The 24552-nt window shown below is 37.5% G+C and overlaps 1 protein-coding gene across 2 annotated transcripts in view; it reads left to right on the forward strand.

Annotated features, from left to right (window-relative positions):
* Nucleotides 1–2562: 2562 nt before the first annotated feature.
* gnai3 (guanine nucleotide binding protein (G protein), alpha inhibiting activity polypeptide 3) overlaps nucleotides 2563–24552 on the forward strand; it is a 33020-nt gene continuing 11030 nt past the window's right edge. Inside the window, exons 1-4 of one of the 2 annotated variants that reach the window (XM_053625192.1) lie at nucleotides 2567–3314; nucleotides 17274–17316; nucleotides 19442–19583; nucleotides 19662–19819. In XM_053625192.1, coding sequence (XP_053481167.1) covers nucleotides 3197–3314; nucleotides 17274–17316; nucleotides 19442–19583; nucleotides 19662–19819 — 461 coding nt within the window. In that variant the 5' untranslated portion in view covers nucleotides 2567–3196. Of the gene's footprint in view, nucleotides 3315–17273; nucleotides 17317–19441; nucleotides 19820–24552 lie in introns of both variants that reach the window. The other variant, XM_053625191.1, reaches the window with a different exon arrangement.

Below are 24552 nucleotides of genomic sequence, written 5' to 3' on the forward strand. Positions count from 1 at the left end.
GGGCAATGCCCTGTGTTTAAAAAGAGGTGCTGTGCCACTGTTAGATAGCTAACTGTCTATCTAACGCAGAACACGTATTCACGTAAATTAACAACAAAACGGTTTAAATAAATATGGCAGTGTGTAGCTACAAATGCATTCATGTGACAGTGCATTATCAGACCCCTTCATTAAATATGTTATTCACTGCAATAATATTTCAAGCATGGACACATCCTTATGAAACAACACAATGTCCCTCATAGAATGTGCCAGGTATCACTCACTAAGGGTAACTAGTTTGAAATTCAGCTGGCTAACTACTTGCACATGTGCATTTCAACAACGGGACTCAGTTAGTGAGCAAAAATGATAAATGTTTGGGTTATCCTTTTAAAAAGTATTCACAAATATTCACTCAACCCAAAAGACGCTGACACGGCAACCAGCCAATGACTAGTAGAATGTGTTTTGGTTTTTCTTAGAATTGTGCAACAGTCAGTTAAGTAAGGAATACAATGGGGTGGTGTGATGCGGACCAATGTGAAGCTGATGTTGAACGATTTTCCAACTGTTACAAATTTGTTTATTTATTAATGAATGGCATGCCATACGTTTTAACCAGTTACATTTAATGTTGTGGAACTTCTGCAAAGAAAAGTTAGTTCCAGTAATCATTTATGTTATAGCATCTATGAACTCACCAGGCTCAGTTTTTTCCCCTCTCTCTTAAGTTTAACAAGACAAATGAAGCAGCTTTTCATATTACCAAGAAACCAGACAGTATGATGACGTGAGAAGACTCTCCTGTACTGGAAAATTTGTGTAAAATAGATGCCAACAAACTTGGCCATATTAAGGATTATATGTTTTATTTTGTTAAATAACATGTTTTTAATCCATTTATTATTAGACTTAGATTATGTAGATTGTCTTCCATGTACATCACTGTCAAAGTTACTGCTGAAATGATCATGTATTACTGAGCACATTAATATAAACCTGTGATTTGAATTATAACTGGCACTATTGTATAAGCTACTGTTATAGAAAATTAATCAACACCTTCTGACCAATCAAAATCAAGACTTCAAGAGTGTGTGGTATAAATTTTCACAAGAATATGAATACATTTAAATCAATATATACAAAAAAAATATTTTATTGTGAAGACTTGTGATAGTAAGGGTTATTCATAAACTGTAGTCATGAAAGAAGTTTTAATTTGGACCTTGATAACATTTCTATAGTCAACATCCATCCATCTATTTTCCATACTGGTTATCCTACACAGGGTCACGGGGGAGCCTGGAGCCTATTGAAGGGATCTCGGGGAACAAGATGTGGAACATCCAGGATGGGGTACCAACCCATCACAAAGCACAATTGCACACATATTCACACGCTACGGACAATTTGGAAATGCCAATCAGCCTACAACACATGTGTTTGGACTAACCCCGATGGTGTGAGGGAAATGTGCTAACAAATAAGCCACATGTTTATAATTAAAATAATATATATTTGTGTTATTTTTCTGTGTGATTTGGTGTTTCAGTATGTAAATGACCGAGAAAACATTTTATTGGGAAAAAAAATCAATTTTAGTCCTGGGTGACTTCTCCAAGCTCTGAGGTTTCCTCCCACAAAAACAAACTAACAAACAAGCATGCGTGGGTGTATTGGTGGCTCTAAATTGCCTAAATTGTGGTAAATGGTCTGCACTTATTTAGTACTTTTTTAACCTTAGCGGTTCTACAAAGCACAGTGTACATTCAACTTTACAATGTTTCTAATTCACCCATTCACACACACTCACACATAGCTGAGAGTTGCCACTGGAGCAACTTGGGGTTGTGTCTTGAACACTTCGGGATGTGGAGACATGTGGGGCACCGAGAATCGAACCATCAACCCTACGATTTGTGGACAAGCTGCTCTACCACCTGAGCCACAGCCACCCCAAAAGTAAGTGTGTGTGTGTGTGTGTGTGTGTGTGTGTGTGTGTAATTAAAAGATCTTTTAATTAAAAGATCTTGTATGGTAACACTACTTGTATTGTTCTCCGCTTGATATATCACGATGCTTATATTCCCTCATTTGTAAGTCACTTTGGATAAAAATTGTCTGCTAAATAAATAAATGTAAATGTAAAATGTAAATGTAAGTGTGTGTGTGTGTGTAGGACTGGCGTTCCATCCAGGATATACAGTATTTCCTCCTTATGCTCAGTGTTCCTAGGAGAGACTCCAGATTCACCACAGGATTAAATGGTTACTCAAGATGACTGAATGAATGGATGAATGAATGCTTGGATGAATTAATGAATTTGAATCTCTACAGTAGAGGGTGCAAATGCACCAATCGCACCGCTTATTAAATCCTATGACCGTTATCATCACCAAGCACACTCTGTCAGCTCCCAAACTGCCATTATGTGGACTTATTCAGACACGTTCATCAGTAAGTCTAATGAGATTAAACGAACAGAAAACGTCTGGCAAATACTTTTTTATTTTTATTTTAAAAAGGCGCTTGACCGCAGGGTAACTACATTTCCCAGCATTCATGTAAAACAGCTACCCTCTCTCATACAGAGCTGCATTTCCCCCAATTCACCACGGCTGAGGACCGAGCGCGCGCTCTCCAGCTTTTCACAATCCTGCCACTAACTTTGCGGAATGTCATTTTACTTATTGCGTATTTTTTCGGCGAGTTGTTTTTAAAGAATACATTTGAAGGATATCCTCACCGTGTGTTTATACTACAGCTCTTTACCGACAGGGTATAACTACTTGTACGCGTTGAACGCTATCAGTGGTCACTTTTTAGTCAAAGAAACCTCTAAACTGAGCTGCTTTCTTTCTCCGAGCACAGCACATGCTATTTAGTCGGAACGCTTGGTCTTGTATATCATTTATAACTAAGCTGTGTGTGTTTTTACAGAGCACTTTTTAGGGGGGCAAGAGTTTGTTGTTTTTAAACGAAGTCGTTTTTCTTTCTCTGGATGGCAATTCGTCTGTTTTCCATGTGAGAATCTGTAGCGATAACCAACGCCTTTGCTGTGAGCCGTAAAGCGTGTGGTGTTGAGCACAAACACCATCAAGCAGAGACAGCTCTGTGCGCCATCACTTCTGGGGTTTGTTTGTTTTTTTTTTTGGTCCAGCGTCGTTTCGGTTGTTTGTTGTTTAAAACAACAAACGGTTTATAGGTGAAGATGGGTTGCACACTAAGCGCTGAGGACAAAGCCGCGATAGAGAGGAGCAAAATAATCGATAGGAACCTGCGGGAAGACGGAGAGAAAGCGTCCAGAGAAGTCAAACTGCTGCTGCTGGGTAAGCGTGTGCGTTTAGGCACAGTGAACGCACGATTTATTTACATATATATATATATATATATATATATATATATATATATATATATATATATATATATATATAAAAATGCGCCTTAAAGAATGGCTGTGTACAGATAACATGTTGGGGCTCTGGCTATTAGTCAGGAAATCCTGTGACTGCTGAGTTTGTGAAGATTTGCATGAGCGGACTGTTGGAGATATAAAGCTTTAACTCGAGGTTTTGGTTTTCAAAACACGTACAGTCTTTCATCTAAATAAAAAGCTAAGCCACTAAAGTACACTGCAATGTGAACACAATGAACCGAAAAAGCATTAGCTGCTTCTGTTGGTTCCTGGTTGGTGGTAACAGTATATTGTTTCCCAAGGTGTTGATTACAGTGTGAAGGGAGCTGATGGTTTAACAGTGACTGGGAGGCATTTGATGGTTATTTTAATGGTGTCTGGAGGGCTGTAATGGTGACTTTTTTTTTAGTATCAGTCCTTTACGAGTCAAAACGACACGTTTTTATTTCTACTTTAGGTAGACATTTTATGTGCTAGACTCATTTTCTCTATTGAACATCAAACAGGATAAATTTACTTGTGGTGCATCTGCTATAACCCCCTTTCATATTTATATTACACATGTTATGTTCAGGTCACTCTAAATGAGAATAAAACACATTATAAGAGTTGTGAGGCAGTGGACTCCAACAACTTTTTACAAAAAAAACAAAGCAAAAACAAAAGGGTGAATTCGCACTATAGCATTACCATTACATTACTATTACACATTTTATATATATAAATATATAAAATCTGTCTCGGCTGTCCAACATCAGTATGACTCGTGAACAGTACATCATTTGCCAAGTAGCGAACAGAAAACAAGGGTTAATGCTGATTTAATGGACCTATTGGACTTCTGTGATATGATCGTGTATCTTTTATGGGCTTTCTGTAAGTAAGTAATAAAATGGTATTCATGGTTATCTGGTGAGAATATACGAGATTGATACGAGTTGATGCTATGACACTGAATATTGAATTAATTTGTAACTAAATCAATAACGAGTCTACATTAAAACAAGTTGATCCCTTTCGAAAACGGATCCCCTTTCTCATTAGGAAGTGTGACAGTATTCCTAATGTTTCTTTTTCAGCAGGGCGTTTGGAAGAATTAAAAATGCCAACTGGACAACTTGCTTGCTTTGATGAGGTGTGCAAGTGAACGAACCTGGTCGTTTTCCAGTTCAAAACAAACAAACAAAAAAAAATTAATGTCAGCTATATGTAATGTTCACAAATGAGTTACACATGGAAAGAAGTAGCTTGCTAAGCCCCAAATTACAACGGAGGACTATTTTGTAGGTCACTCTCCAACACAGACCATCATTTGGAAAACCACAAAGTGGCCTTTGAGTTAAAGCTTAGGAGAAGGAAGATGAAGCCTCTCTCTTAAATCAAGGCCGAAAGCCTGTGAAAACATCCAGAGTTCATTATGTGCATTTTCATTTTAACCATAGGTTCTATGTACATACAGTATGAGATGCATGCAGCACATGGCTTGTGACGCGTTTCTTGTGGTGTCTCTCAACAGTTTCAGCTGTTGTAGGACCTGCAGTGCTTGTTAAACATTCATTCGTTCAGACTTAATGAATCCCATTTAGATCATGTTTAAAATAATAATTTAAACCAAATCCAAGTGGTGGACAAATGATCAGTTTATTAGCTAGAACACCAGGCAAGTGGAAGCTCCAGTGTGCTGTCCGGTCCCATGTTTTGGTTATCCAGAAACCTAACTGGCTTAAACGTTATATCTAACATAACATACCATATGGCCAGCTAGTTGGTTAGTAGAGGGCATTAATATCATTTAAGGGAAGTTAATAAGTATACAAATTCCTGTGGAGAGATCAACTGTGCAGCCATAGTCCTAATTCTCTGCTGATAAAGTTTCGTGTTTGTGTCCACAGCAAAAAGTTGAACGTTTCAGCCATGAGAAGTGGTGCTCTCTCTTTGCATTGCATGTAAAATATATTATTTGAGCAGTGTTTTTCTTATCACATTCACCTGCGAAGTGACTGCATCTAGTAAGCAGCATTTGTGCTGCACTTTATTTTGTTCAGCTTCATCAGTGATTCCTCATACATGCATGTTCCTGCTTCTGAAAAGTTTGTCTGTCATCCATGTAAGCTAGTAAATTTAGTAAAAATCATTCTTAAGTCAACCAGCTTCTCGGCTTATGCGTGAGATTTGAAAGCACATGTTATAATTACAGCATCGGTGTGCGATGCTGTAATTATAAGCTAAAAAGGAAGTTTTTCTTTCTCTGGTTGTTGAAGATACTTGTCCATCTGGCAGCTACTAATAAAAATATTTGGCAGCTACTAATAATAAAAAAATTTTTAAAGGCTTGGCGGTTAAGGCTCTGGGTTACTGATCAGAAGGTCGGCGGTTCAAGCTGCCACTGTTGGGCCCTTGAGCAAGGCCCTTAACCCTCTCTGCTCCAGGGTCGCCGTATCAGGCCTGACCCTGGACTCTGACCCCAAACTCCTAACATGCTGGGATATGCTAAGAAAAAGAGTTTCACTGTGCTGTAATGTATATGTGACCAATAAATAGCTCGTACATAAAATCCTATTTGTCCTCTGCTAAAATCCCTTCAGTATTAGCACCTAAATGCCAACACACACGGGTACAAACCCCCAAAAGCATGTTGTTCAGAGTTAGGCAAACACGCTAACCTACCCTCTACTGCCTGTTGCACACACTGCTGTATTTTATTTATTTATGTATTTATTTATTTATTTAAAACCATTTTCTATTCTTATTAATGAATTATGACATTCTCTGTTACTTTTCTTTCGAATCAAAATGCACTTTTATGAGATCAAGAGTTCCAACGAGTTCAGATTTCTGGAACAGCCTTTAACAGCTCTTAAAATTCCGTAGCTCCAAATTCCCACCTGGTCTGAAAACAGGCTTTTCTTTCTGGATCCTTGTGCTCTTGGCTAAACAGTGCAGCTTACTGGAGCATGGAAGTGCGCTTGGTTTATACTCTGAATGCATAAAGTGGAGTGAGCTATTCAGTGAGGCCAATTTTGCACAGGCTGTTTAGCCCAGTATGCGGTGCATAAAATAAAAGCTTGCACCAAAAGCACAAACATTTATCCTGGGGAAATGGAGGTTTAGCTGGACTAAGATCAGTTCTGTTTCGGTTGAAGTGAGGGGTTTGGATTTGGGAGGCATCCCATTAGCACATTAATTCTTCATTTAGCTCTGGTGTGTTGTTTGAACACTGTTAACACTAGCTAATCTCTACTGACAACAGCACTGAGATGCAAATCAAAGCAGCAGTGATGTTTGTGCAAACTAAATGGATCGAAGCTTGGCCGTTTTTTTGGACTGCATCCATTTGTACAACTTATGGGGGAATGTTTTTGTTCTTTTGTGCAATGCACAGCTCTCCTGACATCAGCAGTTTCAGGATTGCTGCTGCTCCACTATCACCACTGGACTGGAATAAATGCACTATTCTCTGATTGTGTGGCTTTGTACAGCTACGTCCAGCTTTTCAGAAAAACAAAATTAGGAGCCTAAATCAATGACTGCATTCTTAAGAGTTTATTGTTGCTCTTGTGGGTACACAGTAATATTTGCAGAATTTCCAAAACCTACATGTACTTTAACAGAATTTATTCATCTTAAATGTAAACCGCTGTGTCCTTATCTTGAGTAAAACCTGTGGAGGTTTTGCCCACACCAATGACAGGGCAGTTTAAACGCTTGCGGCAGCTTCATCAACGATCGCAAAGCAGATATAGCTTGCCATTCCCACATAGCTGTTCTTACTATAGGTGCTTGCTAAAACAGAGTCTTGGCAACATAGTGAGTAAGCACAAACTAGAAAGTTTAGTCTTCTGTAATAACTTACATGCTTGTACATGTACCATTGTTCTCCTCACTTCCACTTCTCAAACGGAATTTGAATCATCCTTGCTCGTTTAAAATATTAGGAACACATCCCCATTTTAGTTTGATGCACAAATTCTGGTTGTCATTGCTGGATGTTTTAATACAACACTCTGTTTGGTCTCATGCAGCCATTTATTTTTTTGCTATTTTCACTTTAATCATTATCACAGTGTCAACCTGAATTTTTGTCACGTTGAACTGCATCTGCATATAGTACGGTGTGTATATATTGTTCAGCCATAACGTTAAAACCGCTTTCCTAATATTGTGTAGGTCCCCATTGTGCCACCAAAACAGCTCTGACCCACCGAGGCATGGACTCCACAAGACCTCTGAAGGTGTGTTGTGGTATCTGGCACCAAGACATTAACAACAGGTCCCTTAAGTCCTGTAAATTGTGAGGTGAGGCCTCAATGGATCGGATTTGTTTGTCCAGCACATCCCACAGATGCTCGATCGGATTGAGGTCTGGGGAATTTGTAGTCGAAGTCAACACCTTGAACTCTTTGTCATGTTCCTCAAACCATTCCTGAACAATTTTTGCAGTATGCCAGGGCTCATTATCCTGCTGAAAGAGGCACTGTCATTAGAGAATATTGTTGCCAGGAAGGGGTGTATTTGGTCTGCAATAATGTTTAGGTGGGTTGTACATGTCAAAGTAACAGCCACATGAATGCGAGGACACAACGTTTCCCAGCAGAACATTTCTCAGAGCATCATACTGCTTCAGCTGGCTTGCGTTCTTCCCATAGTGCACCCTGGTGAAGAAAACGTGATTCATCAGACCAGGCCACCTTCTTCCATTCCTCCATGGTCCAGTTCTGATGCTCATGTGCTCATTGTAGGCACTTTCAGCAGTGGACTGAGGTCAGCATGGGCACTGTGACTGCTCTGTGGTTATGCAGCCCCATACACAGCAAGCTGTGATGCACTGTTAGTTCTGACACCTTTCTGTCATGGCCAGCATGAACTTTTTCAGCAATTTGTACAACAGTAACTCTTCTGTGGGATCGGAGCAGACGGGATAGACTTCGCTCCCTGTTTGCATCAGTGAGCCTTGGATGCCCATAACCCTGTCACCGGTTCACTGGTTGTCCTTCCTTGGACCACTTTTGGCAGGTACTAACCACTGCATACCAGGAACACCTCACAACACTTGCTGTTTTGGAGATGCTCTGACCCAGTCGTCATTTGGCCCTTGTCAAAGTCACTCATCCTTAAGCTTGCCCATGTTTTCTGCTTTCGACACAACAACTTTGAGAACTGGCTGTTCACTTGCTGCCTAATATATCCCATCCCTTGACAGATGCCATTGTAATGAGATAATCAATGTTATTCACGTCACCTGTCAGTGGTTTTAATTTTATGGCTGATCGGTCTGTGTTGTCCTACTGATCTACCCTGAGCCATTTGTTTTATTTCTTTAAAAGGCTGGAGGAATTGGGCCTGCTTTGCTCCAACATCATCCTCTATCACTGATTTTAAAGAGCATATTAAGGTTTAGTTCCTCTTTTTGGTGAGGTTTTCTTATTATCTCTCTGTTTTGGCTAGTCCATGTGATATGTCTGCCATAAACAGGGCCTGTTTAACACCTGCATTAAACAGACAAACAAAAAAAAAAACACTAAACATCTCATAATACTGCTTTCCCACAGAAGTCTGTTTAGATTTAACAACAGTAACGTGATTAGCCTCTGTGGCTGATGGGAGGTTATTGCACTATCAAGGATGCAGGCTTAAGGCTGTGCTAGGCTGCATTGTGTAATGCTGCAATGTAATAAGTCTCTGTAAATCAAACAGAGCTGAAATCCTCAGCTGATCCTTATAATAGCAGGGACCAGAACCACAATACAAATGCCACCACTGCTAGGCATGTAATTACATGAGCTATGCAGCTATTCACATGCCCATGCAAACCATTTACAGATGTTTATAGAAATTGATATGCAGTGACCACTGTGCTCATTTACAGTAAGGGGACTCTGATTCCTTCCAGGTGTGCCGTGAGCAGGATTTATCTGTCTGTTATTAGCGTCTGTCTGTTATAGACTGCGTTTTAGTCAGTAAAATCTCCAAGTGTTATATTTCGATGATGATGATATTTCTTCAGCATTCAAAGATCATCCTTTATATATGTTACTAAATAAGCTTATTATTATAAATTGGTATGTCATTTATTTCTTTAATGATATTGATGCCAGTTGTCGAAACTACTAATGCTATATATTTGAATATGTAATGCAGGAGCAGGAGCCAGAGACCTTTTGATTCAATCCTCCAATCACATTTGCTTGCTTATGTTTGTTTTCTTCTTGTTACCCCCCAGTATTAGGATCTGATATTGCAGTTTTTTGTTTATCTGAAAACAAGCACATGGGTGTTTTTTGGGATTTGGAAAACAACCGAAAAAGAAAAACGGTCGTCCGCCCACCTCTGGTATCCCAGATACTGCTATGATTGGATTTAACATATTTAAAAAAAAAAATTGTAATTTGTTCCACTGATGTATTTTATGTAATGATGTTAGCTGACATAAGACATAAGATTTTGGACGTTAACGTAAGGTGCAAGTAAAGAATAAAACACGATAGGGTGTGCCGTAATAGGAAAAAAATACACTGGTGGTGTGCAGGTGTAAAGTTTCATCATGTTCTATAGTAATTAAACTTTCCCTGTAGCACCACTATGCTCAAAAACTAGCTTGTCTAGAAGCGGGAAGGAAAACGCTAAACTTTACAGGGCAGTGGGAATCTAGGGCTAAAGTTAAGAACAGCTGTTTTAAGCAATTATTGATACATAACTACTAATGGCATGATGATTGGTGTTTTAGAAGCAGATAGAATATCTAAAATGTCCTCTGTCATCATATAACTGTACTGGCAAGAGAGTTATTTCTCCCCACATTCGTAATATAGTTTGGAATGCCATTTGGGCACCATGGGTATATGCATAGATACAGTGCTCTTCAACTCAATCCTGGGAAGTGTTTATATAACTTGTCTAACTCCTATTTCTGGCATGTGATGCCCTGATGTGGTTCTTTTCCATGACTTGGGACAAAAATGCCTTATGCTTTGGGTTAAACTTAGGGCTAAATGTAATTCCACATTGAAGTAGTGATGGAAAACTTCTGCAGTGTAATAACCTAGTCATTGTGGTTTCGGTTCAGTAGAATTCAAATTTTCCTTAGTGTAGAAAACATATTGACTAGGGTATTTCCCTGCAAGTCTTAATTTCCAGCTGGTTTGAATTTCACAAAAACCATTGCCTTTAGGGATGAGGGGGAAAAATCAATTCTTAAAAATGCATCTTTATTTTATATTCTGCACTGATGCGCAGATCTCCATAATCAATTTTTCAATGTAGTTAAAAAATGGTGTACATCACTAATTGTTTTTTTTTTTAAAACAATACAAATTATTTTGGGCCCATCTAAGTCATGAAATGCAAAAGATAGCAAGTGTGTTATACATAGGGACATGTGAAAAAATAAGTCCACCCCATGGAAATTGGCTTTTTTGACATATTTGGACAAGCAAACATTTGATCCTCTTTGAAATAGTGCCTGTTAATAAAGGTGAAACACTATCATATGATACACAACATTGATTTTTTTGTTTAAATTTTCACAATTTAAATGAGCAAGAAACAGTACAGTCACATGGGAACCCCTACACATACCCCTACATTTATCACTCCTTCAAATCCATAACATTTTAATCAGGTGTTCAAGATTGGGTGCCAGTGATTAGAACTTGTTTAGGGAGTGCACGTGGAACCTGTCTGATTTAAACTCCTCTCATATCTAGTGTCTGGTTTTCCCTTTGCTATTGAGGTGTGTGGTGTCATCATGCCAAGATTTAAAGAGTTCTATAAGGCCTTCAGAAACAAGGTTGTGGATGTCTGTGAGTCAGGCAAGGGATTTTAAAAGATCTCCAAATTATTTGAAATGCATCATTCTACTGTAAGGAAAATAATCTACAAATGGCACAGATTTCAAATGACTACTAATTTGTCCAGGACTGGCTGTCCCAGCAAATTCAGACCAAGAGCAGACAGTCTGGTGCAAAAAGAAGTCTCAGAGAACCCCAAAAATCACAGGATCTGCTAGTAAGTCTTGCAACTGTTGGAGTCAAAGTGCATGCTTCTTCAATCAGAAAAAAGGTTGCACAAATGTGACCTGCATGGGAGACATGCAGGGAAAAAGCCTTTGCAAGACTACAGTTTATCAATGAGCATATAGGCACAGACCAGGCCTTTTGGAATAATGTGCTCTGGACAGACGAATCAAACATAGAGTTGTTTGGCCACAGTAAAAGCAGACATGTTTGGTGCAGACCAAAGACAGCTTTTCAGGAGAAGCACCCCATACCAACTGTGAAGTACGGTGGTGGAAATGTTATGGTTTTGGGTTGCTTTTCTGCCTCAGGGAATGGACACTAATTAATGAATTAAATCATATCAAAGAGTGCTTGAAGATAATGTGAGGCCATCTGTCCAGATATTTAAGTTGAACCGAAAGGGGATAATGATCCAAAGCACACTAGCAAATCCACCAAGGAATTGGTCAAAAAGAAGAAATGGAGGGTTATGGAGTGGCCTAGTTAAATCCTGGATTGAATCCTATTGAAATGGGGGATTTGAAGCAGGCAGTACATACAAGAAAAGCCTCAAACATTTTGCAACTGAAAGAATGTTGCGTGGAAGGCTGGTCAAGAATTCCAACAAGCCTGGTGGACAATAATGCAAAACACCTACAAGAAGTTTAAGGGGACAATACTAGCTTCAAAGGCCAAGGATGTAGTTACTTTTTCCATAGACAAATATCATATCTATTGATATTTCTGTTGAATAAATTATTGATAAAGCTACTTTTCCTTGTGGTTTTCTTCAAGTAATAACTTCATTAATAGGAACGGTTTCAAAGATGATCAAATGTTTGCTTGTCCAAAAAATAAATAAAAAGGCAACCATATCCATGGGGTGTACTTATTTTTTCACATGACTGTATGTTTACACATTGCATTGCCTTTTTGTCACTATTTATTTTACTGTTGCATGTAAGTGAAGCATAAACGGCAAATAAATCCATTAGAATCACACTTTATATACACTGAACTTTATTTAAAGTCATAATCTATAAAGATGCCATGATTGTGCAACCTGTAGTTATTACAAAAAGCTCATTATCATGCACCTTGCAACTATTCATTACAAGTTTGTTAATGTTTTATTTTGGATTTATTATTATTGTTAGTAGAAAGGTATTATTTATTAGAATTATAATAATAAGAATATTTTATTTGTATTTTTTAAAAACTATGACCAGAGGTCCACATTTACATTTTGAGACAAAATGGGCACGGCCCGCGCTGTGCAATATTGTTTTGTTCTGCAAAAAAAATGGGTGACTTGTAGTAGGTCATAGGTCTTAAAATAATTGTTAAAATGTAACGTAAATATAATTATACTTAACCATATAATTAAATCTAACAATTAATTAACTAAAAACCTCGGTTAGGGATGAACACATGACAGACCAGTCTTATGTAATCAAACTGAAGGAGGCTGTCTCTTTTAATGACTAATGCTGTTTACAGGATGCTTGTTGCTTGTGTTCATACATAGTGCTGTTATGTTAACCCTTATATTATGGTTATTTTAAAAAATATATCCATGTTCCTTTGGGGGTTGGGTATTTAAAATTTATTTCAGGATTTACTGTTCTTGACTATTCAAGCAACAGTAAACTTAACACAATTGCACAGTGGTTTTGTAAACATGGTCTGTTTTTTCCCTGATGAAATATATTACTGAGAATAAGCAGTCTATCAACAGCACACACATTCTCACACTATAGATGAAATAAGACATAAGACAGAATATAAACTACTGTGAAAGTGGTTTATTGTCCTTGGTTTATATGTTTGTGAGATATATATATATATATATATATATATATATATATATATATATATATATATATATATATATATAAGGGCTGCAACTAACGATTGTTTTCATAATCGATTATTTTTTCGATTGATCAGATTGGGGGAGCAAACTTCCAGTACCCTTTTTTTCATTTATTTAAAATGAAATATAAACAAATATAAACTTACGACTAAAACTTTACACAACTGTTTGTCCAATTATATGACTGAACGGAACCCAATACACACAGATACACACCAGAATATATATTATTCATTTAGGATTGTAGTTTTTTGCATCTATAAAAAGTAATACATAAATTATATATATATATATATATATATATATATATATATATATATATATATATATATATATATATATATATATATATATATATATATATAATTATAGTATTTATGCATTACTTTTTATGTATGCACAAAAAGCACTAAATTCTACAGTCCTAGCAATCCCTGGTAGACCCTGTAATTCCCCAGGGATCGGTTCAGATACCATTGGTACAATTACCAGGCTCAATTACATTTTATTGTTGGTGTGACATTTAATTTGACTCTCTGAATTATCTTTTGTTTATTTTATATATATATATATATATATATATATATATATATATATATATATATATATATATAAAAAATTATAAACATTTTAAAAACTTTCCTATGGACTTCCTGCAATTACACCACTGACCACTAGGGGTCCGCGGGAACGCTGCACTAGATGGTGGACTACATAGTGCATAGTGTAAGTGTGTAGTACGTTATTTGGGACACAACTTTAGTATTTACTCTCCGAAGCGTGTTTTTGGAACAGAAGTAACGTAATGAGTAAATGTACCACGCGCAGACCAACTAATTGATAATGAAATTCGTTGAGAATGATTTTCATAATTGGTTATTATCGATTTTATCGATTAGTTGTTGCAGCTCTAATCAATATATATAATATATATTAGGTTGCTATGCTGATGATGTGAACAGCTTTTTATTTAAAAATCTTTTTAATTTATTTTAAACATCTAGTTGATTTACTGTTGAGTATGGACTATTAGCGAAATGTAATCATGCAATGCATGATTTTGAAAGAAGCCCTTCATGAGAGCAACCCACAAAATTTTGCACCCAAACTTTGGCAGGTGTCACTGGGACTACAGTTGAAATTTCAAAGTTGGACTTTTGTCACACCCACAATCAGCATGTTTGGCAAAAAAAGGGGACTGCATGCAAAGAGAAGCACCTGAGACCTACTGTAACATACAGCGGCAGAATATTGATGCTTTGTGGCTGTTTTTTGGCTAGTGGATTTAGGTCTCTTATGAAGTCTGACTGCATCATGAACTCGGCTTTAGTTTTAACAAAAACTTTAGTTTTTGGTATCGGATGTTGTTTATTGTCTAGTACCCTGTTGTTTGCATGCTCTTAGCAATTATACTTATTTTTATAAAGAAAACTAATTCCAAAATGTACACTGTATAACAGATGTGTCAATGATACACATGGGACATACATGAGGGTGTACTGGCGCATTGTCCAAGGCACTTTGCTTTGAATAAAAAAGCAGTCTCCCTACATGTGCTTAGTGTCTAAGATTGAACACCAGAGGTCCTAATCTGTACAACCCATAACATAGAGCACGCTGGGCCCGATAGCTCCAGATTACAACTAGCAACATGCGTTATAAGTTACACGGTTGCACAGCCACATTATATCGGCTAAAAAGAGCTCTTCGGTACCTTTTAAACAACACCAGCTCTGCGCTGCTGCGATCTAGAGTGCCCGAGAATGAGACCACTTAACTTTGGCATTTTAGTCAACTTCGAAGCTCTATTTCTGGTTAAAAGGGCACCTCAGGTGCTGCTATGGAGCTCATAATGTTTCAGTTGATCATTTTCCCCTGGTCAGAGACATTGTTTATTGATTCCTTCAATCAAATCTTTGGGAGAATTTATACATTTATTTTTAAGATATGATGAACCTGTAGTACATTTTATTTACAATATTACACCTTTGTAGCAATTTGATTTATTTAGTTTTTTATATTTTTTTACTCGGGTAAAAAGTGGGCAACATGACATCATATCATGATACTTGTAAATGATACACATTATGTATCACAATGTATTAGAGGTGCAACAACTAATTGATAATAATCTATTATGAAAATCGTTGTCAACGAATCTCATTATCGATTAATTTGTCTGCGTGTGGCACGGGGCACATTTACTCTCTACATTATTTCTGTTCCAAAAACACGTTTCAGAGAGTAAATACTAAAGTTCTGTCCCAAATGACGTACTGTACACTTACACTATGTACTATGTACTCTACCGTCTAGTGTATGAATTTTAGAAGGGAAGTATCATCTCAAATGGATAATGAGCGTTTTTTTTACTAACCAGAAGTATAAGCCGTTTCCTAGTCGACGGCGCATGATACGCACGTAATGCGACGCAGCTATCTAGAGTCAACGACAATGACTTTCTTCAGTTTACTGTTTATATACTTAGTTATGTACTTAGTTTATAAATAATATAGTATTTATGCATTTTTTAATGGATGCACAATAAGCACTGAAATTAAACTACAGTCCTAAATGAATAATATATATTCTGGTGTGTGTCTGTGTGTATTGGGTCCTTTTCAGTCTTATATAATTGGACAAACAGTTGTGTAAAGTTTTAATCTGAAGTTTACGTTTGTAACACATTTAATTTTATTTTAAATAAACGGGAAAAAAAGGGTACTGAAAGTTTGCCCCCCAATCCGATTAATCGAAAAAATAATCGACCAACTAATCAATTATGAATATACACTACAATGTATAAGCAACCAGCAAAACAGTGGTTTTGACTTTTAAAAAAAACAGAAAAACTGACAATAATACTTTTAATGTACTACACAAATTGGGCAGTAAATATAAGGGAACATCAAAAAATCTGAACAAAATGTGAACATATTACAATCATAAAGAGTCAATACAAGACCTAATCAGTTGCTTCTAATAAGTGATTTCAATTGTGATAGTAATACTAGTGATGTCTGTAATATCTCAGAAAAGTGTACTGTTGGATTAATAGATCCATTACCATTAACGCTAAAATTCACCTAAGCCTCCAAGTATGTATTGAATGAATGATGACACATTTCAAATTTGCTTTTAATCCATCAATTTAACACTCGGGTGAATGGGGGAGGAAATCTGTAATTACATTTTAGCTTTTCGCAATTTTAAGATTCAATACAAAATTTTATCTTCAGATCTAAGTTTGTAAAAATTGGTATTAAAAGATATAGCAAAACCTGTATTATTTTAAAACAGTGTATTGTGACACATCAATGGTACATCATAGCATTACCCAGTCTTGGTTTGCTGTGCAATGTATTGTACAATGTATTGTAATCTTTATCACAGCATGGAGTTCATGCCATCATGGGGTTTGTATACTCTGCTAAAGGCAGTCAAAGTGTTAAGAAAAAGTAAAATTAAATGACTCTGTTATTTACCAGTGGATGCTCTGTTTATACCTCGATAATGGTAGTTCTACAAATAATCACAGCATGAAGTTGCACATGCCTCCGAGGCTTACAGAATGCCAGGGCACTAAGTCAAAAACACCAGCACATCACCAATTTGCTAAAAGCTTGTTTGTCAAATATAGCCCATCGTCCTCCAGAGAAAATGTGAAATTGGCATTCAGAGTGAGTCATTAGACCTGGTTTCTAAAAAGCATCACTCTATCGCCGGCATATCCTCAGGAACAGCAGGGTTCAGGATCCGAACATCAGAAGAACGTTTCATGTGCCTGGCATTTAATCTTAGTGAATGGCAATCACCCCTTAAAATAGAGCTCCTGCTCATGCTGGGTTTGTGATGTTGCGGGTTGAGCTCAAAGATCATATTCATTCGTGGCAGACCTTATCCTGAGCATGTGATCCATGCCTCTTGGAATTTATCATTTATTGAGCTAGATTTCAAAAACCTTTGCGTGACTTTTTTTCTCTCTCTCTTTCTTATTTTTCAGGTGCTGGTGAATCAGGAAAAAGCACGATAGTTAAGCAGATGAAGTGAGTCCTTTGTTCATGATCAAATATTTATGAATTAGATTTGTGCGATGTAGGGTTTTAATCATCTCTTCACAGTATTACACTGCCACAAAATCCAGTGACATTTACACCAATTATATTATATTAATTTACCAGACCTGCCAACCTTTACACATTTAGCATAGGAGCTCAGCAATTTAGCATTGAAGGATTATATAGAAAGTGTTTTACTGTTTATTCATCTGAGGATTCATCTAAGAGTCACTATCAAGCACCATGTCGATTGTGCCTTCGTCAGTGGATGTTTGTGGACATCAGCTTCTGTTGGTACACAACACTTCCAGTATTTTTGAAATCGTTAATAAGTTTGGCAACTTCCTGTCCATTGCGACAGCCTTGTGACAGCTTCACGATCCAGCCACGAGAATGATTGTTTTTTTATATATATGTATATATATGTATGTATATAATGAAAGTTTTGGAAGTGTCATGTGGAATTTTTCCCATCTCCCAAGTAGGTTCAAGGATAAGCAAGGAAACCAGACTTCTTAGAATCATCAAGAACTTTATTACAAAGTCTCGAGAGCAAACACTGAAGCGTTGATCAGAGTGCATGATCTTAAAAACCCCAAGTGCATGACACATTTTGCCCCTCTAATTGGCTAATTCCAATTTGTCTTACTCACTATAACTCTCTTTATTGCCACCAAATAAGTAATTAATAATAATAATAAAAATAATAATAATAGTCAAATAGGTGATAAGAGAATATATTTCTGATTGTTTTCCACAGAAGACATGTAGCCAAAAAGTACTAATTTCCCTTATATATGGAGACTTTTGTGACACCCTGTATTATTACCAGACAGACTACTACTAGACAGAATTACAGTTTTGATTAGAGTGGAGCAAGAATTTGGTTTTCAACATGAAACTTGACATCTTTGGTTTGGCACCTTTAATAATTTTTTTTCCAGAGTGTTGTCATTTTGAACACCACAAAAGAAATGACTGTTAAAATTACTCAAAAAATGACTGTAAACCTAGTACCAAAAGGTTAGTTTAGTCCCTGTTGCCACCATCATTTCCTCCATCTCTTATACACTCAGTTCTCTGTCTGTTTGCAGAAATATTGTTTATATTGCTACTCATTGCACTGAAAAGAATTCTAATGATATATATGGTAAGACATGTTACAGTTACATTGCTGTAACTCTCAGCTGTAGATCCAAAGTTAAATAAGGACAATATTATAGGGATTGAATCCTTGCTTAAACGTAATGTAAATGGTTTCCAATGACGCTGCGGTGGTGCGGTGTATTAGAGATGGGCAGGAGTGAAGTGTTGTAAAGTGGTGCAGCAGAAATCATCTGCTCCAAAATCTAAACAAGACCAAGGTGATGGTGGTGGATTTTAGAAGGATGAGAACTGCAACCAAGCCCATAAATATCATGGGAGAGGAGGATGGAATTGTCGAGCACTAGAAGAACTTGGGTGCCCACTTGAACAACCGACTGGACTGGAGGGCTGACACTGACAGTGACCAAGAAGTGGATGAGCAGGCTATTTTATGAGGAAGCTCAGATCTTTCAATATATGCACCTGCAGTCTGCTGGGGGAGCAGCATCAGTGTCCGATATGCCAGCAGGATCAATAAACTCATTCGCAAGGCCGAAACCTGGAATCGTTTGAGTCAGTGATGAGTAGGAGGTCACTTAACAAACTTCTGTCCATTGTGGTCAATCCATCTCACCCCCTTCATGACACGCTGCAAAGACAGCAGAGCTCATTTTCCAACGGATTCATTCATCTCTGTTGCCATAGAGAACGGTTTAGGAAATCATTCTTAACTTTCACCATAACACAGTACAACAGCTCATCTCCGTGTGATCGGTGAACACACTACTGCACAGCCATCTGTTGTCACACATATGTTTTTATATGTTATTCATTGCCATTTTTGCACACTTGTTTTTATCACTCCTTTTTTCTTTTATTTATTACTATTACTTTTTGAGGTTGTACATATTTTTATTTAATATTCAGTGTGTGTTTTGTAGATCTGCAATTCTGCTTTTAATTTTGTTATTTTTTTATGCTGCTGTAACAAGTATCTATAAAGTCTATCTATCTATCTATCTATCAGGATCATCCATGAAGATGGCTACTCAGAAGAGGAGTGCAAGCAGTACAAGGTCGTGGTGTACAGCAACACGATCCAGTCAATCATTGCCATCATCAGAGCTATGGGCCGTTTAAAGATTGACTTTGGTGACCCAGCAAGAGCTGTGAGTGTCTCTTCTATTCATAAAAAATTGTTGGCCGCACAGGGTGTATTGCTTTTTGACAACGTGTTTGGTTTCCAGGACGATGCCCGGCAGTTGTTTGTGCTGGCTGGGACAGCGGAAGAAGGGGTTATGACCCCTGAGTTGGCTGGGGTCATCTGCAGGCTGTGGAGGGACAACGGAGTCCAGAGCTGCTTTGTCAGGTCCAGAGAGTATCAGCTCAATGACTCGGCTTCCTAGTAAGAGCACACTCTTAAAGACAGGACAAGCACAAGCACTGCTGTGGTGATCAGTTATATGACTGTGTCAGTTTCTTATCCTGCTATCCTACAGAGCAGGAGTATTCAAGTAAAATGTCTGATGGTCTACCTATATAAAATTGCTAACATAACTGGAAAGAGTTAACTTTTAATGCTTGCCCATGAGCGATTCGTTTGTGGCTGTTAATAAGACGCCTCACTTTGAAGTGGATGTATTTTGTTTCACAGTGGAGCTTCAAATTACCACTTTTGACTAATGCCACAAGCTATGAACATCTGTTTTACACCTGAAGTGGAGAATAAACACACAGTTCTCTGTCCAGTCATCTTTAAACATGGTTTTAAAAACAATGTAATCTCTTCACTGGTTAGACCAGAGAGGTTAAGGAAATATCATATCTATGAATGTCTATGTGAGCTCTTCCCTTTATCAGTGAGCTGACGTTACATACATGCATGTGATTGGCCACAACACAGGATCTGCACAGGAGCTTCATGTTTAGAAAACTGGAATGTCTGAACTGCAGCAGGTTATTTGCGTATGTCAATCAGTTCTCCTTTGGTATTTCTCAGAGTGTTTGGTTTGTCTTAAAGAACGAAACTATTCTTTCTAGCGATGCACCGAAAGGAAAATTCTGGGCCAACACTGAGAATTCAGGATGCACTTCGCCGAAAACCGAAACAAAATGAGCTTTGTATGAATATTTGACTTTTTAATTCATTTCATGAATTTAATGAATCTGAATAGAAAAACTACAAACCAATCAAGTGATCACACTTTTTTATTGAAATTAACCAACCAAAACATAAACAATATTAAATGTTATTCTCCATTCAGTTCTGTATCAATCAAATTTAACAGATTTATTAATCTATTCTGTTTATGTAAACATATTTCCGCATTAATTGAAAATAATTGTGCAAAACAGCAGCAATAGAACTAAAACCAACTGTAAACAATAAGTCTAGCCTCAAGTCAAGAACAGCGTTTGGCAGGGCTACACGAAGGTTAATGTAATCGTGTAGCTGAGCTTGTTGTGGCACTGCTGTGGATCGGGCAATTTCCTGTAGAATCTTGTCAAACGTGTCAGAAAGTGATGGAGTTTGCGCCTCATCACGTGTACACACCTGTTTCTCTGGCACACTTTTCTCGGTGGTGCGCGTCGATCCTTTAGCAGATGCATTCATCACCTCCAGCTCTGCCTGCATCATTTCCCGTGCACGCTGCTTTTTCTCCACGGCAAGGTAATGTTCTTTAAATCGCGCATCTAGTAATGTTGCAGTGCAGCGATAACCGCTGGCGAAACACCGAAACAGGCTATAAACCAGGCTTGGGACGATTTCCGACAGTATTGGGAATCGGAGATGGATCAAGTCAGACGATTTAAATGTCTGTCAGAAAACATGGTGTCTGCAGCTTTAAGATGACAAAGTAAATTGTGTTGTGTCTCGCAATTTCCTTTTCACCCATTTTGTCTCCTGTGTGAACCTTAATAACCTGCTAAGTATCTTTGGAGCAGAGTAACAAAACGTCTTACTTAGTTACAGCTAATGACTCATTGTTTATTTCCAGTTCTGATTTAAATTTTGCAGCATTCCTGACGTTGTTAGTGGCTAAATGAACAACAAAAAAAAAGAGACTAAATGCTAGTGATTGCAACTACAGCTGACTTGTAACCAGCTTCCAGTATTTTTTACTTAACGACACACGTTACATATGTCTGACCACACCCCTTTCTTCCCCCCTCAGAGCCACAGGTGATACTATCGGCAATCAGCAGTAGTTAAGAGGCACAATAGGACTATGGCATATTGCACACGACATTACAAGCGTGATTGGGGCACACAGTTCAAATGCATCCCCACATAGAAGGGGGGACGAAACAGGAAGTCTCAATACACATTCCTTAAGAGTATCAAGGTGTTTTTAAGGTGTATGGCGTTGTAACAGAGTATTAGCGGGGAAATATGCTTTTTTTTTTTTTTCAGAGAGCTTATGTTCACATCCATTTTGGTGCATTAAATTCAGATTTTTCACATGTCCATACTAGTTAACCTTTTTTTTTTTCTTCTGTCTCTAATCTTCAGCCTTGTATAAAGATAACTGTACCTAGAATTTTGATTTGTGTTGCAGTGAACTGTTATCGTGATGTGCTCTTTTTTTTGGTGCATTGTCAGATATAAGATGAAACCTAACCCTTCTCTGTTTTTCTTCCCACCTCGTTCTCTCTTAATTTTTTCCTTTTTCTGCCTCTCACTCGTATGAACCTAGAAAACACTTGACCTTTATTGCTTTTGAAAATGTCAGCATTATGTAGCATTATCATTTAGGTGTGGTTTGTTAATGGTGGACTTGGTTTAGTTAATGAGTGGCTCTCTGTAAAAATGGAAGAATTACAGTGTGTTATATTATGGATTTCTCACTCGAAGAAGGACTTGATGACACTTGGGTGGTTTTGATTGACTGAAATGAGAATCTGGAAGTTTGACTTGTTTACTTGTCGAGACAGGACCCTGTAGTAAGGAGTTCCTCGAGTTGTCTGGGACAAGCTCTGTCTTGCACCTCTGATTCCTGAGTGTATGTTCCTGCATGAATGTCTAAGCTCAGGAAGCTCCAGCTAACTGCTCTGAACTTTCCGAGCTGCATTTCAGGCCTGTTTTCTTTCCCTATCCAGAGTGCTTGTGTGACTCATACTGGTTTGTTCTTCTGGTTTGAAAGTTTCAGTAGTTTCCAGTGATGGTAATTAGAGGAGATCAGGTCTAACCACCAGCTACATTTGATATATTTCTTTATATTTCCAAGCCAAGTTCATCTCAGAAACGTTATTGAAAGTGGATTGTAAAAGCAGGAGCTGTTTTGCACAGCACATTCTTTGCTCTGGCCTCATATCAGCTGTGCTTTGGTCTGTGGTGGCTGGTGAAATGAGGCGTATTGCACTTATGTTATTGCCCAAAGACAAGCAGCCACCTTTCTCTTTTCTGTTTTACATATCAGCCTGGGAATATTTGGACTTTTTTTGGGGTATAGATTTTTACCCATTTGCACCCATTTTGGCTCCCCCCCCCAGTAAATTTTCAAATGACTTTTTCTGGGTTTTTATATGTCGTCTTAGATACTGAGTAAATAATTTTTATCATGGGAAAATGTATTGTTGTATTTATTATTATTATGATTTAATTAATATTTGACAGATATACAGATACTTGAGTAACCTGTCTATGTAGTTGTGAATAAAAGAAGCACTTTAATACTAGGGCTGCAGTGTTTATTCTCAAGATGTCAACTATTGTTTATGGCAGGTATGAAAAACATGGTTTTTATATTTGACTCAGAAATGAGTTACACTAAGACATTTTTGCTTCTTTCTGATGAACACACAGCATGGACCAGCTGATTACACTTGCTTAGATAATAGCAAGCCAGAAACTGTTATGGTTTAGTGTTGTTTGGTGCCAAGTTGATGTAAACATGAACATAAATTTGCATTGGGCATTCTTTACATGCACACATACAAAACCTCTGAAGGAACCGCATATCACAGCAACAAGAGTAGTAGTCGTACTCATAACACTGATAGTTCCACTGAAGAAAGTAAAAGCATGGTACAGTACAATAAAGGCAAAGAGGAGATTTTTTTTTTCTTTCTTCTTCTTAACCAATTCTTTATCAGCTTTCATATTTGTCATTTTAAATTGGCTATTGTTATTGGACACAAGGAATAATCATTAGATTAGTCATAGAGGAGGAAGTCAGTACATGATAAGTTATTCTTTATTTATTTATTTATTATTATTATAGCTATTATTTATTATTAGTTATTATTTATTTTCTTACAGAAAAGAATGAACAGAAATGTAATTCAAGTTACATTTTTATATTCAAGTAAATACTCAACTATGAATCTGAATCTAAGACTTGCACATGCATTGTTTAAAATTGGAAACGGATGCCTTTATTCAATTTAGCGATAACCGCTTTATCTCTTCACTTAACCACATCCTCAGTGTAGATGTTTTCCACTACATGATCTCTCTGAAAGTTTAACTATGAGAGTAAGGAGAGGTACTCAGCATTGGACGTTGAAATGGATGAAGTGATGATTGGGTTTGTAGATACACCTGATTTGTTATACCAGATGCTCTTTCAGTGTAGCTTTTCTTGTCTGAATAAAATGTGTTTCTCGGAATCTCTGAAGTTGTGTAGAGTAGTTTTTGGACCAAGAAAATATGTGCGAGTAAATACAAGATACTGCAATCTTTCTGGGAGCCTTTTGGAATCAGTCCACTACTAGGTGACGTGTGTTATTGTGGTTGTTTGAGCTTGTTGATGGTTGTGCAAGAGCTCCAACAGGCTTTAGCATGAGCAGTGGAATTCCTCTGGACCTGATATTCCATGCGTGATGCGTATTACCCGGCCTGAATAAAATGCTGTATGCTTGTGTGTGGTAATTTTTCCATAGGAAACTTTGTTGCTATATGGCACCATTGTTAAGTGGTCTCAATGCTGCTTGAAGTGTGATGTGAGGTGCCTGTGCTCCAGTTGCATGCCTCTTTGTGGATTGGTGAATTGATGATGTAGTTTTAGGAATAGTGGCACTGTGGCCATGCAGACTGTGTGGGCTGTAAGAGCTTTGATGCACAACAACTTTTGACACACTGTTCTTTCACTGTGTGTTTTTCTTTTTGTTTTTTTGACTTGTAAAGCAACCTTA

This window comes from Ictalurus furcatus, chromosome 5, assembly GCF_023375685.1.
Source record: "Ictalurus furcatus strain D&B chromosome 5, Billie_1.0, whole genome shotgun sequence".
Classification (NCBI taxonomy): domain Eukaryota; kingdom Metazoa; phylum Chordata; class Actinopteri; order Siluriformes; family Ictaluridae; genus Ictalurus; species Ictalurus furcatus.